The sequence below is a fragment of the Ursus maritimus genome, unplaced genomic scaffold (genome assembly GCF_017311325.1).
Source record: "Ursus maritimus isolate PB19 unplaced genomic scaffold, ASM1731132v1 scaffold_7, whole genome shotgun sequence".
NCBI classification, from domain to species: Eukaryota; Metazoa; Chordata; class Mammalia; order Carnivora; family Ursidae; genus Ursus; species Ursus maritimus.
The window spans coordinates 22397988-22419630 of record NW_024426885.1 but is presented as its reverse complement, the minus strand read 5'-3'; the positions used below and the strand labels follow the sequence as shown (position 1 = coordinate 22419630).

General features: G+C 40.2%; 1 protein-coding gene across 4 annotated transcripts in view; it reads right to left on the bottom strand.

Annotated features, from left to right (window-relative positions):
- The window catches only part of SORCS1 (sortilin related VPS10 domain containing receptor 1), a 485001-nt gene that overhangs the window by 62521 nt on the left and 400837 nt on the right, over positions 1-21643 (bottom strand). For all 4 annotated transcript variants that reach the window (XM_040624058.1, XM_040624056.1, XM_008686657.2 and 1 more), the window contains exons 17-18: positions 18620-18733; positions 6138-6309 (exon numbers count right to left, since the gene is read on the bottom strand). In XM_040624058.1, the coding sequence (XP_040479992.1) occupies positions 6138-6309; positions 18620-18733 (286 nt within the window). The remainder of the gene's footprint in view (positions 1-6137; positions 6310-18619; positions 18734-21643) is intronic.

Here is a 21643-nt window from a genome sequence, read left to right as displayed (position 1 = left end):
TAAATGCAGAGTGTGTATGTGTGTGTACGTGTGTTCTTGGATCAGCCACAACGAAGGAGTCTGGGATGGAAGAAATACCGTCTCCTTTGCCTTGTTGCTTCTGATGACGGTTCCTTCGTTACGGTACATTGGGAGAGAACCCTGAAAACAGCAGGGATGCAGCTCCTGACAATGGGGCTTTGCATCAGCTTCTATAGAATTATGTGATTCTGAGTAACAAGTGTGAGCCAAGTTTTGGGATTTTGAAGGAGCTGTGTTATAGAGCTATTTCTGTCCCCTAGATGTGGAAGGGTGGCCTCACATGCTATTTGCGGGAAGGGATTCCATTTCTTGCATATGTCAAATCAATACAATTTTGACTCGGTTACATACTATTGTGCATGGAGTTACAAGCTAGCATCAGTGTATCTAGACTTTGATTATCTTCTGTCAATAAGAAGTTCTCTTCTTTACTCTGATTTTAGCAAGGTTTTCATTGATATTCTTATGTTAGCATTAGGACATGCATTATTAGTACAGAATAAAGGAAGGGATTTAGATTTCAGATGAAGACTTTAACATGTTTTAGATGTTATTCAAATTTTAAGTCTTTTCAAGTTCAGACTTTATCTCTACACTCCTTGGGGAAGCCTATCCAAATCCACGCACACTTATTGAGTTCCTATCAACATGTTAGGCACAGTGAGAAGAGATTCTAGAGCTGAGACCAGGCATGGCATGGTTTGTGCCTTAATGATATTTATAATGTAATAGGGGCTGCCAAAAATATTGTTACACTATAATGCAGTAAATTAAATTTTATTTTTGTTTTGAATGAATATAAAATATTTACTATTTCCTATTTCATGCAGTTAGATTTTATTTAAAACTTGATACAGTTGAGGCCCTAGTTAACCTAAAACATGTATTTCCACAAAATGAATATGTCTTGAATGAAAAGTATATGATATAAAATTGGAACTTAGTAAAATACGTGTTGAAGAACAAATAAACACATATGTCTAACTACTTGGTGGGACAGTTGATTCCTCAGGTCACTCACACTTTAGTTGGAATGCACAGAAGATGGAGCCTACATAGAACATACCTGGGGACAAAGAAAGGGACATTGCCTCAGTCCCTAACCCAACCCAACCCAACGCAATGCAACCCAACCTCACAGAGAGTAGGCAAGTCTATGGGAGACAGTGGAACTATGAGTAAGCCATGAGACACAGAGGCATAATCCTTGGTGCCCAAATAGCAAAATATTATACTGACCTGGAGAGTCTTATGCCCACTTCTGCATTAATCACACTGTAGCGTAATTATCAGAATGTAGTGGGGACCTCTTGGTTCCTTTGGCACCTTAAGGACTTGTTGCTCAAGAAGCATCAGAAACTTGGCATTAATATCCCTATGGTTATGAAAAACTGGCACTAGGTATGGTGGCAAGAGCCAAATATTATATTCAAAGTAAATTTAGGGGCATCAAATTCAAATGAGAAGTGGACTCAGAGATTTTGAGGGGGATAATACAGACCCTTGTATTGCCAGTGGCATATGTCAGAAGTATTTGTTTTTGTTTTGGATTTGATGGACTAATTCATACTCAAGACCCTGGAGAAGTCTGGCATACATGGATGACAAAGTCCTAGAGTGCTGCATTCATATCTTATGTTTTCCGATATTCTTTAGAATGGGTAAAACAATACCAGATACAGGGAAGCTATTCAATAAAGATGTAATTTTACAAAGAGAAGGAAACCTAGAGAAGATTTGGAATCTCTCTTTGTCGAAATGGTTTTTAAGGAACTGATCACAAGCCATGAATATTCTCAGAAAATCCAGGAGGAAAATCATGTTTTATATATTGACTAGTGTCTAAGAATATAGCAGCAGCCATAGGCCAGACTGGTTCGGGCATAGGTATTTTTACCTATTCTTTCTACTCCTTGGTCTTTGTTGCTACCTGCCCCCAGTGAAGTGTTACCAGGGACCCTTAGGAACAACATGAAATTCTTTCCCAGGAAATGGTTCTTTCCACCAGAGAGAAGTAATAAAAAGGCAGGATACCGTAGAGCCTGGATTTGACTCCTGACTTGATACATAAGTACCTGTGTGATCTTAGGTAAGTGACTTTGCCTTTCTGTGCTTTGGCTGTGCTGTCTGTAAAATGCAATGACGACAATGACACCTATTTGCATAGGCTAGCTGTGGGATTTAAATGAGACAATCCAAAAAAGCATCCACAAACCAGACTACAATTAATGCTCAGTGTTAGATATCCGATATATTACCACTGTGTCAAATTTCAAGGCTTCCCAGCTTCTCCGAGCCGCTCTGCTTTCCTTTATTTTGCATTGCTCATCACATGCATCACCCATGCTTGCGTATATAATCCAGACATTAATAGAGAAACAGGCTGTTTCTGTAAGGGAAGCTTGTGAATCATCAGCGCAGAATCCCACAGTTGAATGTGAGGTCCCCAGGGCCTCCTGATGTGGGGACAGCCTTTTCAGCTTGCACTCCGCACTAGGAGACAAGAGCATCAAGGGGCCAGGTCTGACAGCTGAAGGTAGCAGACTTCCTCCCTGCTGTTGTAGCTTTGCCCACTCAAGTGGAATGAACTAACTTGTTATTTTTCCCCCCTTCTTATGCCCAGAAGGCATGAATTTACACATCTTAGAACCAGATTCCCCAATCTGTTCTCACATCACTCAGCCAAATCTGAGATGCCCGATGATCTTGGTTACATAGAAAGCAAAGTTGAATGGAGGAGAGCCTGGCCTCTGTCGCTGGAGGGTGAACAAAGGTCAGAGCTGACCAGTGTGAGTTCTGGTTTCAGATCTTGCTCTATTGTGTTCTTAGAAATGGAACAAAAATCTGAATTCTGAAGCCTGCTAGAGAACAAACATCGGCTGCTTCAAAAGATCATGTTCTAAGTTATCATAACCAGGTTCCTTCTGTCTCTGGGAAAGGGGACTTCACATTCACTGTGCAGGGAGACACAGGGTACAGGATTGGCTCAGAAAATAAATCTTTCCCTAAATGTCCCCAAAGTTTTCTTTTTTTTTTCCTTTTTTCCTTAAAGACCTAAATACAAAATGTATAAATCAATGCTATTTCAATTTCTCAAATGATTTTTTAAGTAAGCTTTTTGTTGAGTATAATAAACATAAAGAAAAATATGTAAATCAGATATACAGCTTGATTTTTTACAAAATGAATGCATCCATTAATCAACAAAAAATTAAAAGTTTCTAGTATTCCCTTATCCTCCCTGCCACTTCCCCTCTAAAAGTAACTATTACTCTCACTTCTGAGACCATAAACTAGTTTTGCCTACTTTTGAAGTTTAATTAAATAGAATCACCCAGGGGCGCCTGGGTGGCTCAGCTGTTAAGCGACTGCCTTCGGCTCAGGTCATGATCCCAGGATCCTGGGATTGAGCTCCGCATCGGGCTCCCTGCTCGGCGGGAAGCCTGCATCTCCCTCTCCCACTCCCCTTGCTTGTGTTCCCTTTTTCGCTATCTCTCTCTGTCAAATAAATAAATAAAATCTTTAAAAATAAATAAATAGAATCATACAATACATATTTTTTCAGTCTGATTTCTTTAGCATAATAGTAGATATGAGGAGATTCATCCAAGTTTTTGTAGGTAGCAATAGTTTGTTCTTTTTCATTGTTCATTCATTGTTTCATTCCATTTTATGAGAATACTGTAACTTATTTCTTGATTGTACAGTTGATAAATGTTTCCAGTTTTGACCTCCTATGAAGTAAATCTGCTATATATATTATTTTACATACATTCTGGTGCATATGTGTATGCATTCTGATGACTGTGTACCTAGGAGTAGAAATTCTGGGTCATAGGTTGTGCATATATTCACAGACGAATAAAGTGGTTAGTAGTTAATGTCAAACAGATCTCCAAGACGGTGGTAACAATTTACACTCCAAACACCACTGTATGAATGATTAGTTGCTCCAACAACAACACTCGATATTATTTAAAATATAAATCTTTTAAAAAAAGTAAAAAGTAAAAGGACCCTGGGATCATGACCTGAGCTGAAGGCAGAGGCTTAACTGACTGAGCCACCCAGGTGCCCCAGTAATATCTTAGTGTTAAGTTGCATTCCTTTGATGGGCAGTGATGCTGAGAATTTTCTCATATGCTTACTGGCTATTTGGTTACCCTCTTTGAAAAGTCCATTTAAGTCATCTGTGCATTTCCTATTGGGTGGCCAGAAGTTTTCTTACTGATTTGTAGAAGTCATTTATATTTTTCTGGGTATGAATGCTTTATTAAAATTATGTATTGCAAATAACTTCTTACCCTCCAGGGCTTTTTAAATTTTCTTTTTATTTTCTAAATAGTATATTTTGAAGAAAAGAAATTCATAGTTTTAATGTAGCCTGATCAAACTGTATTTTTCTATATACTTAGTGGGTTTCATTTTCTGTTTTAAAACAATCTCTGCCTAACCCAAGGTCATGAAGATACTTTTCTGCATTTTCCCTTAAACACTTTAGTTTTATCTTTCAAAATTAGATTGACAATCCAGTTAGAATTATTTTTTTGTGTGTCAAGAGAGACCAAGATTCATATATTCCCACATGGATTTTGATGTCATTGCACCATTTATTGAAAAGATTATAATTTATCTACTGTACTACAGTGTCTCATTTGTCATAAAGTGTGCGCGTGTGTGTGTTTCTTGACTCACTATTCCCTTTCTCGATCAGCTTGTCTATGTAGGATGTATATATCACCACACACTTTTAACTACTACAGCTTTATACTAAATCTTGGTGTCTGGTAATGGAAGCCATCCAGTTTTGGGAGTCATCTTGAAGATTATCTTTGCTATTCTTGAGCCCTTGCTTTTTCATATGCTTTATGATCATGTCAATTTTAAACAATAAATATATGCTGGAGATTTTATTGAAATTGCCTTGAATATCAATTATTCATTATTTCACAGTTGTTTTCCCTATAGGAATTAAAATACCAATAGTATTGTTCAATCCTGACAAAGTAATCCTAAATGCTTCATCTTCTCCCTTTCAAGTCACACTCCAGAGCCTCTCAAGCCTACTCTCGCTCCCTCGACTTCGCTCTTGTTTTGTTCTGTTTATTCTTGAAGCACAATGCATAACCTGTAGTCTTGTTATAAATGGATATTCTTGGGCCCCAACCAACCTACTGAATCAGAATCTTTGGAGATGGGGCCCTGAAAACTGTTTTACTATGTTCACCAGGTAATTTTTATTCATGTTAAAGACTGAAAACCACTGAGCTATCAGAAGAAGGTGGAAGTCAATGATGTAGATCTTAATCCTGGTATCATTATTAACTTTTTAAATCTCTTTGTGTTCACAAGGCCTAGCATGGTGCTGCCCATATTTTAGTATTCAGAAAACATGGCTGAAGACAGGACTGTCTGGCTTGATACTCGAGATCATTTAATGAAATTTTCCTTTAGAGGACATCTTCTTCATTTATAAGATGATAAAAATACCTGTGCATATTAAAAAATACCTGGTATAAATTTCATCTTATCCACTACCTAAATATTCAGAAATCACAAATAACCATAATTTGTCAAACCGTCATTGATGCTCATAATGCTATCACTGGGTGCTACAAAATTACTAACTCTCAATCACCAAAGAAAGTATACTCAGTTATATTTAGATTAGCCTTAGTGTTGTATGTATGGCCAGCATGCTGCCTTTGGAAAAGAAAAGCCAAGACATCAGGTTGAGAGAGGAAGAGAGCATAAGTATCTGTTAGGCTGAACATGTGTGGGCACCAAATTATTTTTGGAATACCATTAATGTATTCTGAGAAAACTTTTGGCTGGAAGTACCAATGAGGTACAGTTAAATCCAAAAAAGAACTTCCAAGAAATTACATTTTAAGTAAGAGTGAAGAACAACTTGCAGTGAAATGAGAATAATTGAGGAAGGGGAAATAAGAGCAACAACAACAAACCAAGGAACCAAAAGTAGAAAACAATTTAAAAAGTGTTAAACAACACTTAAAATAAAAAAAAAAATTAAACAAAACAAAAATATGTAAATCTGATTTCCTAGGAAAAATCATTGGCCCTAGAAGATAAAGTGGTTGGGGACCTGGTCCTACCTCTTCCAGCTGCACCATAAGAGTAACATTGTGCCCTTGCTCCGCTGTCAACTTTCCATCAGCAGTGACGATGCGCAGCCCCCGCGGGGCCTTCCCGGGACACTTCTGCGGTTTGGCAGTGTACTGTTCTCTCACTCCGTCTGTGCAGTTATTGGAAACCACTTTCCTATACCTACATGGAGAAAAGCTCAAGATGTAATTCAGCTCATTACAATTCAGATCACTCCCAATTTTTTAAGCTGGACCTACTACCGTGTAGCCTGGAGAGCCACAGAGAACTACAAGGACTAGAGCTAATTCATACAAAGTACCCAACAGAAAGACAAATTGTCAGAGTAACATATTACACCTACTGTTAGCACTTTAAGAGAATTCTTTGTCAGCCACTCAATGAATCATTTTGCTTCACAGCTATGGGGAATGCACAGCAGAAGGCATGGTCCTGGCCCTCACTATGTTTATAGTCTTGAAGAGATACATGTGGATAATCCAGGAGACACTTCAAAGGCTACATAACTGAGGGTTAGAATGAGTACTATATATTGCAAGGGAATTTGCAATTCAGACAAAGACTGTTATGGAATATGTGATTTAACATTAGACCCCACAGAGGATGCTACGGTAATAGTTTTGTACAGAAGGTTGGCTAAATTTGATAGTTTCTACTCAATATTTTATGAGGGACTATATTGCCTAAATATATTAAGGAGACCAGTCCGCAGATTGAGTAAATCTTCCCTCCTCTTTTGCTTATTTCTTCTTATTTTAGCTTTAATAGGGAAAAAAAAAGGATTATTCTACAAATTTGTCCAACGCAATTTATCGGAGTCATAATAAACCAGAATCTGTGGTTTTAGGACTTTGAGCTTCCATGTCACCTGTTCATCATCCTTTTGTGTGGGGTCCACAGTAACCACTCTGTGAACTCATACATCAGATTTCCCAAGCCTACTTACCTAGAGTGAGTGGTGAAGTTCAAAGTGGAAGTGAAGTCTAAGGTCTTTCCACTCTTCTAGACCAGAAGTTGAGAAACTTTTAATGTAAAGGGCTAGACAAGAAATATTCAGCTTTGCCAACTATATGGTCTTTGTCACAAGTATTCAACTCCTTGTTGGAGCACGAAAGTGGACACAGATTATGTGCAAAAGAATGGAGACAGCTGGGTGTCAGTAAAACTTTATTTACAGATACTGGCAGTGTGCCACATTTGACCTGCAGGCTATAGTTTTCCAACTCCTTCAAATCTGGCCAATGTCCTTTCCTCAGTCCCTGAGTCTTGGGATTGACTACCTAAGAGCATGGCTGAGAAAGTCAAATTAAATACTGTCTGGGAAAGTACTTTGAACTCTATGGATCACTATAAGGTCAATTATTAATATTTAATTCACCTCATAGGGTAATTATATAAATTAAATAGATTAATGTACACAGAGTATTTAAAACTGCCCTGACGATTAGCAAGTGCTTATGAAATGTTGCCAGTTATTTTTATTTAATATTATTTCTCCTACCTGTTCATAACCTTCACGGCTTCCAAACGTCCTTAGGATAAGTCATAAACCCCATAATCTTGTCCATGAAGCCCTCCACAAGCTAACTGCACTACATCTCTGAATTCCTTCTCACCAAAAAGCTCATCTGCCCTAGTCAAACCTCTCTTTCAAGCCTTTTGAGAAGTATTTTCTTTTGCTCTTTCTGCTTCTATGTCTTCCTACATGCTCTATCAGTTGCCTAAAGCTTCCACTTTAAGTTAGAGCTTCTCTCCTCTGTCCTTTCCTGACTGAGGTAGTAAGATATTAACTGAAATAGTAAGAAGTTCATATGTAGAGAATATGTACTATATTGGCCCTTGTGCTAAGTTCTTAACATGACTTTTGTCACTTATCTTCAAAATACCCGGAACTGTTCCGCTTAAGGAAGGTATTATTATTCTCAATATACAGATGAAGAAATTAAGATTCACAGAAGTTAAGCAGTTTTCTCAAGATCACCCAGTCAGGACCCCAGACAACTTGTCTCTAGAATATCCACTCTTCACCATCACTGTACTGGCTCTTTCAAAGGAATGAGATTGTCCCTCCTCTAAACTCTTAAACCGTTCCTGTAATTTATTGATAGGAACCCATTTATGCCTTGTACGATTTTCTTCCTGTGTGTGACTATGCACTTTTAAGTTCCTTGAGGGTGTCCTTGTCCCTGGGGACATGCAAAGCTGAGAATCAGGAGGTCCACACTGGCATGACTGGTGTCATTTTAAAGGTTGAAATATCTGCACAGCAGTTGGTTATTACTACTGTCCCCAAACCCTTCAAGCACCTCACTCATGAACCAGCTGTGACTAATCCTTACCTTCGGAGTCCCTGCTTTGCCTCACAATCCAGCAACTAAGGGCTTAACACCCAGCCCAAAAGGCAGCCTGGAACTCTCTGCTCCTGCACTAGGATCCCTACCTGTTCCATTGGTCATTATCTAGTCTGCGCATGTTTAAGATCATTCCATCTACTATTTAAGTAAATCCATTGTAGGTGCTTATGAGTGCATGCTGATTAACAGAGAAAATAATGGCAGGTGGGAGAGAGAAGGGGAAAAATAAAAAAAGGTGTCATCATTGGAGAATGCTGACATTCTGGTACCAGCAATGGCAGCAAGAGAATGACCAGCAATGTCACACAGTAATTAAGGCATCCCAGTGAGTTTGCGCATCAGAAACTCCCTGCCTGCTTCAGAGGCAAGGCGCCATGCAAACTAAAGGCAGGTTTGATTTTTAATCACTTAGCATCCAAGCACACCTGTGACTGTCTTGGCGAGCGGCTCTAGAGGCACGGGCTCACCGTCACTACAGGCATCATCAGCTAGAGTACATTCCTTTTGTTTGTCGCTCTTCTGACCAGTCATGGCCCCAGGCTTTCCTGAATCCTGCAGCAACAGTTCTGCTTAAATCCTAAGCACGAATCCATCCCCCCTGGGATTCTGCCACAGAGAAGACTGTTGGTAATTTTTTTAAAAAATGCTCATTAAAAAGCATTCTGAAACCATTTTATTTCCTGGATGAAAATGGCATCGCATTAGCCCTACCCAGACCTGTCCCTGAAATTTAGAAGAAAATTGTGCAGAAATACAGAGTTCATTTACTCAAGTAAGCACACACCTGCTTTTTGCATTACAGAATGGTTCTATTTTCATCCCAGCAGCTGTCCCTGGGTCTGAGTTACATAAATGAATAATGCATTTAATATGTTATTAAATGGGGCTGCTACCTCCATAATAACAAGGCAACTTATGATTACGTTGGACCTAAGCTCTGAGTATTACTGGGATGCATTTCGTTGGTAAAGCATTCTTCAATCTGCCAAGAAGAAAAGTGCTTCGTAATGGCAAGGGAGTCTTTGTACAATTACCGAAAAGGAAACATCCTGCAAATGTGCCTTTGATATTACCGACCGCTCATCAGTAGAGTCTTACTACTTCAACAGCCCCAACTTCAACCATTCTCTTCCTTCCCATCTTGAAACCCCTTTGTCATCTTTTCTTTTTTACCCCCACCTTCTTTGATTTTTCTTCTGTGTTTCCTGCCAGTCTTAACACAGATGAAGGCCACAGATATTCTCTGTGAGTGTAACACTGGAAAAAAGCCACGAAAGTCATCATAGTCTGTGATTTTACTACTTAGTAGGGTTTTTTTGTTTGTTTGTTTCTCTTGTAATTTTGGGGTGGTGGTAGAATATGGATGTTTATGACTCTTCACTCTAAGTTACGGTGACAGTATAGTCTAGGCTCAGTAGATCCCAACCCTGTCTGTCCTTTAGACTCACTTGCAGGCACTTTTAAAATAAATGGATGCCAAGATCCTGCTCCCAGAAGTCTTGATTTAATTGAGAATTAATTAAATTATGATTTAATTGAGAATTCTGGGCATTAGTGTGTTTTTGTTTTTGTTCTAAGTTCCCCTGGTGATTTTGTGTGCGTCCAGAATTAAAGACCACTGCCCTGGTGGTTAAAACTAGTGTCGTAGAATCAAACTGCCTGAGTTTAAATTCAGGCACTTACTGGATGAACCTGGGCACCTACCCAAACTTTCTCTAATGCTTGGGTTCTCTGCTTGTCAAATAGGGACAATTATAGAATCTTTTCAATAACATTCTTGGGAGGATTAAATGAGATACTGCATTCAAAAGGGCTTAGCCTAATGTGTGGTGCATTGTTAGAAACTTAATAAATATTAAAATATCAGTATTAGCTAAAAAGTTAGTATTTAAAGTATTAAACATGAACTTGCTATTATACAGCAAGTTTCCAGAAAAGAGAAATGGCACTCTTATTGCCAAGATTATTTTAAGATTAAACCGGACCATGTCAATTTTTCTTAGACTCATTCACAACTTCTTGTGGGCTTATTCACAGAGTGTCAAGTTAAAGGTTTTTTGTTTGTTTCTTTTAAAGATTTATTTGGGAGAGAGTGCAGAGCGAGAGATAGAGAGAGAGAGAGTGTACGAGCAGGGAAGAGGGGCAGAGGGAGAGGGAGGAGGAGGTTCCCTGCGGACCTGGGAGCCTGATGCAGGACTCAATCCAGGACCCGGGGATCATGACCTGAGCCAAAGGCAGACACTAAAACGGCTGAGCCACCCAGGTGCCCCCAAGTTAAAGTTTTAAGTACAGTCCGCTATCTCTCAGTGCATTTTCCCAGCTTCAGCTCTTTCCCAACATGCTTCCTGAGCCCAAGCCACACTCAAGCTTACATGCCTTCTTTTTTCTTGTGCGGTTCATGCTTTCTGGGATATTCTTTCCTCCTGTCAAGCTTTTATTCATTCTTTAAAAATCAGCTTAGAATTCATGTTTCTCTGTGAAGTTGTCTCTTCCCTTTTTAGAGTAGTTACCTCATGTCATGACCAAGCTAGAGCTGGGACTGTAGGTCTTCTTGAAGCGAGGCAGGTCTTACCGTCACTGAGCTATGGTGTCCCTCGTTTGTGCTCACAATGTGAAGAATTTAAATGGTTTATTTTCTTGGATTGCACTATGTGCCTTTGCTTTCAAGGGAAAAGTGCTGTGTTACAACCCTCAACAAAACAAAAAATGGAGCAAGCCTTAGGAATAAAGAAGGGACAGTGTATGACTGAGACTTAAAATCTTCCTAGCCCCAATGTGCCCATGTTTCAACAACAACAAAAAACCCTGTGTGTAGCCTTAACACCAACATTCGGAAATAATGTGGTTCCATGGCTGACTGAGCAGGTCCTCTGAGTTTCTCTCTTCAAAGGAACAGTTCTCAGGACTTGGGATTAGGAGACCACAGGAGGAAACTAGGTGAAGGGAAAATTAATTATATAAAGAAATCTTCCTTTTTTTGAGCACCTGCAGTCCTAGGAATCCTAATACTGAATCAATTCAAATTGGTCACGGACACATCAGAGTCTGAAGGGATAGCAGAGATCATCCAATACAACCCCTCCTTTTTTCACGTAAATAAAAGTAGATATTTAGAGTTTGCCAAGGTTACACGGGAGGTGATCAGCAGCTCTGGGCCTCTGGATTGAGTTTGGTGTCTCTTGACACCATGCCATACCACCTGGATAAGAATCCCTAACGCCAATACCACTGATGTGGGCAACAACAGCTGCATGAGGAACCAGGCCTCCACACAGCGACATTTACCTTCTTCTTCATTTTCCAACCCAATAATGTCATCCCCTGAAAACATGGAAAACCACATCTAAGCAAGGTGCTCTCAAGAGTCAACTTCATAGCCACAACCCTTTATTGAGTGTCTGCTGTGACACTGCATGGCTCTTTGCTAGAGAACCTCTACACAGGCCCCTGCCGTGTTGAGTCTGTAAATTATGCAAGTGGTTTCCTTTCTGGGGACTGTAAACACATACACCACTTTTAGACCGATTATTCTCCATGACGCACACTGAAAAATCTTGCTGAGCAGATCAGACTGAACATAAAATCGCCTCCAGGTAAAGGAGCGGGGTCATCTGGGAAAAGACCACAGCCCTCAAAGCCCCTGGAAATAGCAACTCTAGGGCAATGGCGGGTTAGCCAGGGTCTAAGTGTTCTCATGGCAGATACAGAAAGGAGTATGTGTCTAGAAAGCATTTTTAAAACATTCCAAATGTATGTCGATAGTATGGAGTTAACTATTTAGCTAGAATTTATATATGTGTGTGTATACACACACACACACACACACACACACACACACACATATATATATAAATCTCCCCAAACCCACTAAATGTTCTTACAGATACTGAATTAATGTTAAAAATTAATGCTAAAAATCTTTTTTTAAGCCTCCCAATATCTTTGTAGTATATTAAGAAACTAACCCTGAGGAATGGTAAGAGCTGTCATTGTACATTCTTTTAGGAGGGATTAATGGCTTCTCAAAAGAAACTCCACAGACAGAAATTTCTATACACATACTTTTTTTTCTTTTAACACATCTAGAAATATCTCTAGCTTAATAGCAAGAAGAAATCTGTCCCTTGAGAAGATTATCTCGGTTTCTTATAATAAACCAGCCCAATGCCCACTTTATTTTATATTTACAGAATCTTTTACGGTTGGCATGAAACAAGCAATGTCCTAGTTAATTTAGCAACTTAAATTTGCAGCATGTTCCCTGGATCCAAAACCGTATAAACAAGATTTAACCATATATATGTACAACTAGAGACTGTGCTTTGTGTGTGTGCAAACTGAGATATTTATAGACACAGATGGAAAAACAAAGAGAAACAAATTTCGGGTAATTTCAGCACTGAAAGGCAAGAAAATACATGAATGAATACTGATTTTATTCTATTTGGACTAAAGGAACTTGTTCACTAATCAGGTAAATGTGTTATCTGCCTTGAGTGGTAGAGAGGGACGCACACATGTTTTGATGCCTAGTAGTTTTTAATCATGGAACTTTATGAGTGTATGCAGGTGATTGTTTGTTTTATAGACAAAAAAACAGGAGCTTAGATTAAATATGTCCTAGCTCTCAGTGTTGCGGTGACTATTAAGGGTCAAATAAATGTCGGGACTACAGATACATAATAAAACAATGTCTCCCCTCTTTTTTCCTTCACTCTAGAGGAGCCCTTCGATGACTACTGGTGACGGTATCTGCATTTTGCAAAGTGACTACTATCCGCCAGGCACTGGGCTACATGCTTTATATACAGTGCCGTATTTAAGTCAAACCCCAAGAGCAGATAGCAAAATTTTATAGATTAAGAGGTGAAGGCTCAAAGAAAGGAAGCCATTTGCTAAGATAACAGTAAATGGCAGAAGTCATTTAAAACCCTTACTTGTTTCATTCTAAAATACTTCTGTTTTTCACCAGACAAAACATCCCCTTTATATTTCACTTCCTGCTGTGGCCTCCCTATCGGCCTCCTGGCTTTCCATGAACTGGCGTGGGGAAGGTATGAGGGCAAAGGGTGAAAAGAGGCAGGGAGCTTACAGTGGAGAACGTGGCAGAACTTTGCTCACATGTGGTTCCATGGTATGAACCTTAGAAATCAGACGCCACTGGACCAAGGACCAAGGACAGGTAGCGCCAGCCACCTGGAGGAACACTTTGCACTCATTTCAGCTCTTATTCCACCTGTCTTTTCTAAGACCTGGCCAAGGACTAAAACAAAAGGTGTGACTGTTCATGTCTATACAGTGTAGCTGATAAAAATTTTGGCGTCTCCCAAAAATAGTATTTCCGTCAGGCATAATAATAACCGATGCTAGACTTTCTCCATTCTGGTGAAGTAAGCAAACCTGTGAACACTGCTATATATACAGGGCGATAAGGTGACCGTAAAGGCAACCATAACCATTTGTAAGGTGAGGAAAAGGAAGGTTTACCTGCATGCTTTGAACCAAACTCTCAGGAGGTGCTGCTGGGAGATTTGCTTGTTAAACTTCACCGACAAGGGGCGGTCGTACAATAGACCCTTTCAAAAGTTCAAGTTCTGATGCATGTTGGCACATGGGCTCTGCTGGAAGGGGTGTGGTGAAGCAAGAGAGGCGCCTGGGGAGTACAACTGACGGATGCTCTCATTCGCAGGCTGACCTTGCCCTGTGATTCCTCTGCACTTCATCCCGGCCTGATGCCAACATAGGATCCGTTCTGACAGAGCACAGGATGGCCGCGGGTGGCTAGAGCTGACAGGGGAGAGACTGAGGGTGCACGGTGACTCCTTAGTCTATCATGGACTTCCAGGCACTGGCGTCAGGTGACCCTTTCAGCTTGATCATCTCTTACTCCTTTCGCCTGAAGGGATCTTCCTTACTTTGTTACTTTGGGAAATCCCACTCAGCTTTTCCTTAGAGAATCTATTGGCATTTGTGTTTTAAAGGAGGACGGCAGTTAATACAAATGAATCTGTAATGTGTGGGACTCCTGGCAGTCTGTGAACCGGAAGCTGGTGTTTTAATCCTTCTGGGGAAATATTTGGTGTGCCTGGATCCTCAGGTCTAAGAAGTAAGCAGTTGGCTGGTGGGATTTGCTTTACAAGTTAGCAGAAACACTTCTAATTGCCAAAAGAGAATCCAATTATCTTTGTGTGTTTTTATAACAATTATTATGGTATAGGATGTTGATTGCAACATTGTTAATAACAGCAGAAAATAGAAAATAACCCAAATATCCACGATGGGATGACGAAGCAATACCAGGAGTCTTAATACTCTCAAATTAAAAGAAACTAGATGGAAGATAGTCCTATATACTCTGTCTTAGAAAGTTGTTTAAGATACATTTCTGAATGAAAAGCAAAATAGGAAAATAATATATCTAGTAGGAAATGACATGTAAGAACAACCTCCCAAATTAATTTTGTATGTTTTTTCTTGGCATAATTCTTTGCTGGCAAACGCAAAGTGTCTGGAAGCATGCATACCGAAGAGATCACAGTTGTGCAGGGAAAGGGGGCAAGATATGGGTGATGATCTAAATCGGTTTTTTAAAACAGAAAACATATGTATATACTTCTTCCGTAAGTAAATATTTTTCAGTGAAAAGCCAAATGTTTGATGGCAGCAGCAGAGTGGCTACAACATTAAATCCTGAGTCTGCTCGAGAAATGCCACTGAGTCCACACATAGCCAGCGGGGCTTCTGGGGTGAAGGGCTGGAGGGACACTGCGTTCTTTTCCAATTTCATCTATACTTTACCTCTTGCCAACTTTTCAGTTGGCTACGGACACAGTAAACAGGAATTTGATGGGATGAGGCCTTCTTTGAAGATGATTTCAGGCACCTGTACCAGCTAAAGGTCTTCTTGTTCTTAATGCAGAAGGTACGGGGAGGCAATATGCTGATCAGTGGGGTTACTATTCACACTCTTCCCCCACCTTTAGCCCACAGGGCCCTGTCACTCCTCCACTGGTGAGCACCTTGCTTTTGAGAGCAAGGCACTTACCCTACCTGCCGATGGCTGGAGTTGATCATATCTCCTCTTCACACAAGCTCACTCGCTGAGGTGGATGCTTTTCTGGAAAAAGTCTGAATGGAGTGGATGAAACCAGTAGATGTGGTAACTTAACAAAAAGTTTTTTGGGTCAGACGCTATCATGTAATACCCACTTATATGAACAAGTCTCCAAGAGGGGAGGTGAGACCTAGGGAATAATGCCTGTGATTCCGTGATTAATAAACTTCACTCATTGACAAACATTTATATACGNGGACACTTCCTGCTGAATCACATTTTTAACTGAAATTTTAATTTTATAGGGCATAGATGAAAAATCCCATTGCATAGATTACTTATTATGATTTAATCATTTTTGATGTTTTATTTTATAGAAGTCAGGGTTTACTTGAATTTCATATACAAAGTTTACCAAAGGAATGGGGAAACCTGTTTAAGAGTAGCCTATAATGGTGTGTGTGTGTGTGTGTGTGTGTGTGTGTGTGTGTATTCTCAATTGCTGAAGAGGGTCACTGCCTACACTCTGCCTTCTTCCAGTGACTTGAGCAGCATGTAGAATAATTTAGACCCCTCTGTACTGGGACCTCCCCTCATCAGTACCAGAGAGAACATGATATAACTTCCTTGACTGAATTAGTGAGAAAAAAAAATGAACTCAGAAACTAGCGTTAGGGGTTCCTACTGCCCTTTACAATGTCTAAACATGCTGGTGCGTGCAAGTAATAAAACAGTTCTCCGGTGCTCCTTCACCATTAAATGTACTCATTTCAGCAGCCCCCTTTCGGGTGTTCCCAGAGTGCTGCACGCTGAAGGCCTCACCGATCACAGCTTATTCCTATATTCAGAAGTTCTAGGAATCCCTAACCTCAGAGATAAGAACATTTGAGGGTACAAGTCTGCGCTGTTTCCCTCCTTTAGAAGAGCAGTAATGCTATTATGGTAATTGTTTTCTTCATTAAAAAACTTTTTAAGCATTTCAAATACAGAAGCACACAAATGGAAATGTGGACATCCTCACCTCTGCCCTGCAGCTGGCATGAGAAATGAGAAGAGCAATTTTCAAGTGGGACAGGCCTGCTGGTGAGGCCTCCCCCTCTCCCCCTTCCTTCCTTAGTTCCTCTCTTTTTCATGTTTTAAGATCAGGATTTTCAAATATGCACAAATGAGAGGAAAGAGTATAATAAATACCTCTGCCCCCCATTAATTCATTTTCAAACATTTTTGATACCTGCTTTTTTTTAACATTTTGAAACAAATGTCACACATCATGTATCTTTAAAAGATAAGGTTTTGGGGAACCTGGGTGGCCCAGTCAGTTAAGTGTCTGCCTTCAGCTCAGGTCGTGATTCCAGAGTCCTGGGATGGAGTCCTGCCTAGGGCTCCCTGCTCAGTGGGGAGCCTGCTTCTCCCTCTGCCTGCTCCGCCTGCTATTCCCCTGCTTGTGCTCTCTCTTTCTCTCTCTGACAAATAAATAAATAAATAAAAGATAAGGTTTCTTTTCTTTTTTTTTTATTTAGCCAAACCAAAATACCATTACAATTTGACTCATGTGATAGATAAGTTTATGAGTCAATTTGACTCATGGGTGCTCAGGTATTCAGTCAAACATTGTTCAGCGTGATTCTGTGAGGGTTGTTACTGATGAGCTTAGCATTATATAGCATAATATAATATAATATAATATAATATAATATAAATATTTATTATTTAGATAAATATAATATCACCTGTGATAGATAAGTTTATGTGTCAATTTGACTCATGTGATAGATAAGTTTATGAGTCAATTTGACTCATGGGTGCTCAGGTATTCGGTCAAACATTGTTCAGCGTGATTCTGTGAGGGTTGTTACTGATGAGCTTAGCATTCAAAATGGTAGATAGAGTAAAGCAGATTGCTCTCCCAGGGTGGGTGGGCCTTGTCCAGTATGCTGAATGCCTCAATAGCAGAAAAGGCTTACCCTTTCCTGAGCAAGAGGGAATTCTTTCTGCCTGACTGTCTTCAAACTGGAAATTTGCCTTTCTTCTGCCTTCACACTCATGCTGAAACACTGGCTCCTCCCGGGTTTTGAGCCTTCTGGCCTTTAGACAGACCTACACCATCAGCTTTCCTGGTTCTCCTGCCTTCAGACTTGGACTAGAAACAAACCATCAGCTCTCCTTGGTGTCCAGCTTGCCAAGTTCCTTTGCAGATCTTGGGACCTGGACTTGCCACTTCCATAATCATGTGATCCAATTCCTTATAATGAATCTATCTATATATCTATATCTATATCTATATCTATATCTATATCTATATATTATATCTCTATATCTATATGATCTCCTATTGGTTCTCTTTCTCTGGGGATCCCTGATTAATACGTCACCTAATCACCACACCATATTCCATTTCTCCAAATGGCTCAAAGATGTCTTTTTACATATTGTTTGAATTGAGTTCCACATAATATTTTTAAAGTCTATAAACATCAACCCCACTTATGGAAAAGTCACGAAATGTTTTCTCTTTTATGGTATTTCTTAAATAATATTGGATAAGCTCTACAACACAAAACATTAAACACAAACTTTTAGAATCTGATTCCATATGTATAAAGATCAGAATGCATGCCCTAAACATGTCAAGACTGGACAGAGGAAGAAAATGAAACATGTTTCAACTAACAGCAGTGTGCTCTTGAAAAGTCAGTGAGCTTCTTTGTTCGCTAGGAAATGCACCTATGAAATATTTACTTGGCCCTCTTCACAGAGCTGCAGTAAGGGGGAAAGGTAGCTTCACAGAAATAGTTCTGAAATAAAGTATCAAAAAGTGAAGGAATTTATGGATTATCATCATCGTTTACATCCAAGGAACCTGTTTTGTGTCTTTATTTGCAACTGAGGTCTTATTCTCAGATGAAAATTGCACTATTAATACAAATCTGTGCTGCATTACTAACATGAACAAAACCAAACACATCGTGCTGTAATGAAAAAGGCCCGGTCTTCAATCAGACATAATTCTGTAAGTTTAACACCGGCTGCAAAACAGCAGAGGTCAACCACCTCAGACACTCACCCAGTACTGTTGAGATAACTCTGTCCTAAGCTGCAGTCCTTTGACAGAGAAGACGGATTGAACCAAAATGCTGGCAGACACTGACCATTGCTGTGTCGCTCATACCCATAGTCGCTGTGGGGGAAAGAGCCAAGAGAGACCTTTCAGTAGGTGGCAAAATTACTGAGAACAGTTTCGTGGTAGCGCACAGCCAACTTCTACTCTAGCCAATTAGTCAAAAAACAAGAACTCACTGAATCAATACCTTTCCAAAAAATGGAACTGTTTTTTCCCTCTGTGGAGGATCTATCAATTAATTACCCATGACAATATCCTACAAAACCCATTTCCAGAAAAGCTGACTTGAAAGCAACAGAGAAGCCTGTGTAGAGACGGAGGTCTGATGACTAATAATTCCAAGTAAAATGGCTTTAAACTGAGCGAGTGGATTATGTTCTCATGAGGAGAACACATAATACTGATGGTGGTTGGGCCCCAAGAAAGCTGCAGTCAGAAAACTGGCAACGGTGGGAGCTCAAGTCTTGGTGCACACATCACTGAAGCAAACCCAGCCACATGTGGCACAATTCTCATTACTGCTGATGTCTTTGGGGTGCTCTTCCAAGACATCTGGATCTACCAAGCAGAGCTGAGCCAGGTCTCTCTGTGCACACTCCATATGCTTCAAAGTCACAGCAGAAAAGGAAATGTCCTTCAGGGGTGTCACGAGCACTCCCCCAAGGAAAAGTTTTGTCCGAGTCAGTTAGCATTGTCAGCTGGGTCTAACTGCTTTAAATCCTCTCTGTAGTTTGGAAAGAGTCAAAGACTTTTCTCTCCATCTCCTCTCTTTCTTGCCTCCAGCGGCCTCTGCATGGCCTGATATTCTTGGCTTCTGGAGGACGAACTTGGGCACAGAGGATGACAACAAATTGTACCTCCACGTGCACAGACAAATCGCAGACAGTAACCAGCAAGCATTAGTATGAATTGGCCCATCTGTGGACTGGAGGTGAGATGCTGGCACACAAGGGGCGGGAAGGGAGAAACAGGCTTAGCCAAGGGGCCTGTCACCAGGCAGCTGGCACTTAGAATTCTGCACATATCAGCTGGATTCGGTGCTGGTTCAACATAGCATGGATAGGAAGACTTCAGAAATGCTGCCTACAGGACACCCGGTGTTCATTTCAGGGAATTACTTTACAAATGCTGAAGAATGGCAGGCAAGGTCATCTGGGGGACTGTCCAGGGGACAGCCAAGCTGAGAGGGAACATTTAGTGACAACCACCTTTTCTTATGCTGCAGTCTAGTGGAATCACCGAAGCTCTAGCTACTGGTAGAGACTCAACAGGTCATGGTGAGTCTTCCAAAATAGTTTTAGAAATCTTGCAGTAAACAAAAATCCCATTTGACCAGAAAACCTTAAAATGGCCTCATTTATGATTCATTACCCACTTCTCAGAATACATTTCTGTTAGCGGTATGAGTAGCAGATTCCAATCACAAATGAACATAAGAATTGGGCCAAGTCTGTAGGGGAGTAAGAGATAAGGAAAAGGAGAAGCCTAATTGCCTTCCTTACCCTATGTTCCTTTCACTCTACACTAGCTTAACACTGAAAAAGAAATACAACACATGCCAATGACAACAACAAAAAAACAACTTATTTTGGAACCTTGTAGAAAAGATGCCCCCCCAAAACAGTATTTTCAGGAAAAATCAGGGACTCAGGACATCTCATGTCACTTTTTCTTTTTTCTTTTCTACCAGAATAAATTTGCTCTTTATGAAAGGATGACTACGTGGTAAGCCTGAAGTTAAATGACTAAGATAAAATGTTAACTTCCTTTACAAACCCTCCTTGAATAGAGGGGATAGAGGAGAAGCAGTCAGAAAGAGGGATGGAATGAAGGACTTTAAAATTCCATGGAAGTTTTCCCTGTGACTGCATTTCAGGGTGTCAATCCTGAAAGGTAGGGTGGGGATAGGATACTTTTATCATTGTTAATAATGGTGCACTGGCTAAAACAGAAGTTACGCTGGGAAGGCCCCTGAAGAATTCCTTGTGAGCTCCAATGTAACTGAAGTTCTGTTGCCCTCTGGCTGAGCCCAAGAGATACAGCACTGGTTCTTGGCTTGCCTTGTCTACCAACAAGAGGGGAACAGCCTTGGGTTATCAGACTGAGGGCTGGTGGTCAATTCTGGCAGGCTGGCACAGGACTATTTATTCAGAGAATGTCTCCAGAGGTCTACCACGAGAGAAGACTTACTTTCTCTAAGCTATATGATGTGTACACACACAGTATCTCAGCCCAGTCACTGATATTTTGATGATCAGATAAGGGACCTGTGACAGCTATACAGGCAGATATCCAGTATTAAAGGAATGACTTTTGTTTCTTATGTGAGTCAAGTTTCAATCACTTAACATTGACATATATATTCAGCAATTGCTTTCTCTAAACCAAAACGTATACGTAAATTTAAAGAAAAAGGAAGAAAAGAAGAAAAAAGGTATTAAATGAGATGGATATGATTCAGGGAGTTACCACCTACTCATCCTCAATCATTTCCAACCTCGCCTGAAGGCCAAACCCTGACCTAGAACAGAGCAAGGGCAGCACTGACCCCACAGGCTAGCTTTCCGCTTACCAAATGTTTCGAAAACAATGCTATGGCGCTCAAATTTCTCGGTCCTTTCCAGTTTATCCTAGCTTAATCCTAGAAGAGGGAGAAGTCTTCGGTACCACCAGGTCCACAGAACCATAGATTGCCAACACCACTGAATCAATCCTTGCATTTTAGTCAGAAAAGTCTTCCACACCTTGCACAAGCAATCGTTAGCTAGCTAGCCGCTGACCGAAAACTTCCAGGGACAGCAAATCTACTGCCTTATAAGGTCATTGTTCTACTAAGAACCTAGAATCTAGAAAGTCTTTACCTTAAGCACAAATATATTTGCCATCTGAAAAGTCAATTTATTGTTTTCAGAGTTGTTGTCTGAAGCAACTAGGGGTGGATGTGGTCTCTTTTTTTTGTCCTGAGAT